Genomic DNA, 4,680 nt, shown 5'->3' with positions numbered 1-4,680 from the left:
TAGATGGTTTAAATAGTGAAATTTAAGATTTAAATACATAAGTGCTAAAATTTTGAGTGTTATGTATTTAAATACCCCAAATTATAAATAATCCCTCATTTAGTTCATTAAGTTGTATTTTTTCAAGATAGCTAGAATCATTTGAGAAAGTCAGCATCAATTGCCATAGCAATCAAATATACATTCAGCAGTAATATCCTCTTCTTAAATCTCATAAAGCATTCCCACCTGCAAACTCTTACTATTAGGAATCCTTAAGGTGGCAACATTAGACCTAAAGTTCTTCTGCAAAAAACTGTACAAGTTATTAATTACCCAATTCCTGAAACCCCCATTCTTCTTACTGGCATTCAGAATTATTCTCCCATGCACAAATATCACATCCTTGCATGATGCACAATCCATCATCTCAACCTCCTCAGCATTCTCAGTTATCTCCTTGATCACCCCTACAATTGAACTCACATCTCTATATTGGTCCATGTAACCATACTGAACCAAGCATCTATAGACCCCCTCTGGGCCAAGCTTTGCAACAATGAACCTTTCCTCAGGAAGCACAGTTCTTATTGGAAGAGTTCTTACAGTAACAAACACTGTGACCTGGCGGAGTGTGCCTACATGCTTCACATAATGTCGAATAATTGGTGGGATTCCATTCATTAGATCAGTGCCGAAGAAGCAAACTCCTAGTACTCGAGTGCTGGTTTCAACAAGCTGGTTTAGTTCTTGTTTGCTCATCTTATTTCCATGTTCATATTGACTCTTCTTGCTTCTTCCATATGTCCATGAGAGGGTGATAACCTAGAAAAAGGCTGAAATTGCAAAGGGGACCCAACCTCCATGTGCAAGCTTGTTCAACAATGAGCTCATGTACACGCCTTCAATGCTGAGATAAACTGCAAGGAACATCACCACCAAAATTATGTTTGTGTCCCATATTACAAGCATCACCACACACATTAGCACTGTTGTGATGAGCATTACCCATATCACAGCCACACCTACATCATCAAAATTAGCATATTATTCTTAAGAAACATTTTATTAGTGATGCAAAAGTGCAAGAATAACCTACCAAATGCATTTCCGATCTCCGCTCCGCCGTCGAAGCCGGCTGTGATTAGAATGCACACAAACATTAGAAAGTAGTTCACCTCAGGAGAGTAGACTTGTCCCTCATACTTGCTTGAGGTATGAATCATAGTACACGGGGAAAGTAACCGATAGTAATGGATTGTCTGATTATTGAGAAGCTTGCAGATATGAGGGCTTGGCTTGCAACAACGGCTGCAAGAGTTGAAATGATAAACATAGGCCAAAATATGGGTTCAGGAACAGAGCTATAAAATGCTGTGCTAATTTTATCAGGTTTTTTTATGAGAAATGCAGCTTCACTAGAGTATGCAAGGATCAGAGCAGGATACACAACCAATGAGTAAGAAAGCTGCAAGAATAAACTATAATGTTTAGCAACTATGATGAAAAGATTTAGTTCTTAGAGAATGAATTGAAGGCTAAACTTTAAGCATTATATTGCCTGAATTCCTCTCTTGTTGAAGTGACCAAGATCAGCAAACATGGCTTCAGCTCCTGAAAAAGTAAGACTTTGTTATAACTTTTCTGTAGAGATCACCTACGTAGAGATGCATGAAAATCAAGGAAAATACACTAACTTGTGATGCAAATTGCAAAGAGCAATTGCACCTAAGAGCTCCCATCCCTTTCTGTGGTTTCTTTGAAAGAAGTAGAAAATGTAGTGAGGTGATAAAGCTTCTCGGATTGATGGGTAGAATTTGATGATGTTGTAGAGTCCAATAGTGGCAGTGATTGAGAACCAGAGGAGCATAATTGTTGAGAAGGAGAAGCTAACTTTGTTTGTACCAAATCTTTGGAAGAGGAACAATACAACAAGGATTGCAACCGATAGGAAGACAACATGTTCTGCGCTGCCAGGAGGCATTTGTTAGTATTTCAGAAAATTTCAGATGGAAAAATATTTTTTATGGCAATGAAATGAATGAATTGGAGCATGCCTTGTTTGATCTTCGATGATCTTGATTGAATTCCTTGAACAGCAGAAAGAACTGTAATATGACAAAAATGAATTACAGTCATGTGGATGAATGATTTTAAATAATAAATTATTAGTTTTAGATGTTAGTCAATTAGGATTGTAAGTGAACATGCACACTCGATGAACAACTCGATTCTCTTTTGTAAAAGGTTCGCTTATTTTTATTCATTTACATGCTCGAACAAGCTAAAATATAATTTTAAAACATACTATATATATGATCAAGTTTTGATACTAAGAGTCTGTTTGTTGTGGCTGTAACATTTTGTAAAGGTTTTAAAGCTATTCTAGGGAAAGTGATTTTTTTTTTAAGTTGTGGTAAAAAATAGTTTGATAGCATATAAATTTCTTAAAAGCAACAAAAATATATTAGCAGGAAAGAACATGAGATGGCCGGAGTGAGAGCCCCATCACCAATAACCATACAAGTCCCTAGCAACACAATAAAGGTAATCACAGCCTGGTCTTTCGAGTTCTCTTCAAGGAATTTCTTTGCCTTGGACTGTAACTTGCTTCCTTTACTATGGTACTTTAAGTTGAAATCTGAACCAAGTCTTGTGCTTGGAATTATCATGTTGCCTTTGAAGTTTACATGTTGGCGAAGCAAAAAGTACAGAGCAAAAGTTCCACCTGAAACAAATAGTAAGGCAAAGTAATAAAAATCTTTAATATGTTATTCTTACATAACAAACATTTTTGTTGAATGCAGGGTATAAATGGACACTCATATTCATTTGGAATAGACTAATCAAGTTATTTTCATAGCTTGAGAAAGTTATTGGGCCAAAACAAACTTGAAAATCGCTTGAAGGCCTCATGTCCCTTAAAATTGAGTCTCATTAAGGCTTCGTTTGTGAAGGCTTTTTTATTGTTTTATAAAGCTACTTTTAATCCATCGGGCTTAGCTGGGTTGGTGGGCGACCATGGTTGGGAAGCCCCCAACTCATGTTTGAATCCCCTCTCATGTTGTGTGACCCCTTATGTGGGGGGAAAAATAACTGCGAGTCCTGCACCTGAAGTTGACTTTGATGAGTACTCGTGATCTTCTAATGAATAGCTTGAACTAGTAGGTCATTAGGTTATCTCAAGAGAAGAACTCATCAAGAGAACTCGCCTTCAGCTAGATTGCTTTTCAAAAGTTTTTGATCATTTGACAACTCAATTAATCCTAACTTATCTCATGACTAGCCATACCAAGTCACTCATATTTGCTTCTATAAATATTTTTTCATGTAATCAACAACTATAGTTATAGGGCCAAGAATTGAGTGTGAATTTGACATCATTCTAAACTTCTGATCAAATCTCTATCAAATATAAGCTTTGTTTGGAATAGTTTTTTTATCGTTTTGTAAAACTGTTATAGAGAAATAATTTTTTGAAGCTTTTAAAAGCAGCTTTCTGGAACCATTTTTTTAAACAACAAGAAAATGAAGGCTAAATAAAAAATGTGGTTGCCATCTGAAAAATAAAGCAGTAAGAAAGCTGTTCAAAACTGTTTGAGATGGATTTCTTATTGCTTCTTAAAACAGCTTTCTAGAATCTATACTCTAAACCATCCCTCTTTTTTTTCCTCTCTAGCTTTCATGTTCAATCTAGTTATGCATTAGATCACTAATCAAATATATCCACTAATTTCTGCATATCTCGAAATAGTACAATAAATCTAAACGATATATAAGTAAAGCAATAAGAAAGCTGAAAAGTAAAGCAATAAGAAAGCTGAAAAGTAAAGCAATGTGGTAGCCATCTGAAAAGTAAAGCAGTAAGAAAAATGTGGTTGCCATAAAAAAATGTGGTTGCCATCTGAAAAGTAAAGCAGTAAGAAAGCTGTTCAAAACTGTTTGAGATGGCTTTCTTATTGCTTCTTAAAACAGCTTTCTAGAATCTATTCTCTAAAGCATCCCTCTTTTTTTTCTCTCTCTAGCTTTCATGTTCAATCTAGTTATGCATTAGATCACTAATCAAATGCATCCACTTATTTCCACATATCTCGAAATAGTACAATAAATCTAAATGATATATAAAATTATAAAAACATAACTATGATAAATGAACTGAAAAGAACATACCTTCTCCATGGTCATAGTGCCAGCGATCGCCGTTTAATTACTGGCGACACACCGGCCATCTCAAACACTGGTTTTGCCGGCGGCTCAGCTGTCGGTTGACAACCAATTGACCGGCGGTTGACCGCTGGTATTTACCGATGTCTATATTAAAATTTCGGTGGTTAGAATAAGCATCCGGTATCAAAGTTTCTAGCGGCCAAACCGCTGGTTAAACGCCGGAAACCTGTAGCATTTTCAAAAAAAATTTGACAGCCCCCTCCTTTTATTTCAATTTTCACAATACATGCATAGAATTTAGAACATATGTAACATTCAAAGAAAAAATGTTGGCCAATTATGAGTAAAAATATCGGCCAGTTTTTACAAAGAAAAAATGTGAAAAATATTGTATATTACAAATGACAGGAGTATTAGTTTTTGTACAAAGATGTGGTAATTAACATGTGAAATCATAATTGGGTTTATTTGGAATAGTTGTAGCTTTTCTTAAAGATTATTATAAAGTTGTTGTAATAAAAGTAACTTTTTGAA

The 4,680-nt window shown here is 35.4% G+C and overlaps 1 protein-coding gene across 1 annotated transcript; it reads right to left on the bottom strand.

Annotated features, from left to right (window-relative positions):
- Positions 1 to 204: 204 nt before the first annotated feature.
- Positions 205 to 4,183, bottom strand: LOC110096977 (potassium transporter 26-like; the record flags this gene model as incomplete). Its single annotated transcript, XM_028698818.1, is given in 8 exon segments — positions 205 to 1,004; positions 1,079 to 1,210; positions 1,213 to 1,447; positions 1,541 to 1,599; positions 1,690 to 1,944; positions 2,037 to 2,087; positions 2,462 to 2,707; positions 4,150 to 4,183. Coding segments are annotated over 8 exon segments (1,812 nt in total), but the record flags the coding sequence as incomplete, so codon positions are not given.
- Between the last annotated feature and the right edge of the window lie 497 nt (positions 4,184 to 4,680).

This window comes from Dendrobium catenatum, unplaced genomic scaffold (genome assembly GCF_001605985.2).
Source record: "Dendrobium catenatum unplaced genomic scaffold, ASM160598v2 fragScaff_scaffold_133, whole genome shotgun sequence".
NCBI lineage: Eukaryota > Viridiplantae > Streptophyta > Magnoliopsida > Asparagales > Orchidaceae > Dendrobium > Dendrobium catenatum.
This window is presented reverse-complemented; position numbering and strand designations above follow the sequence as displayed.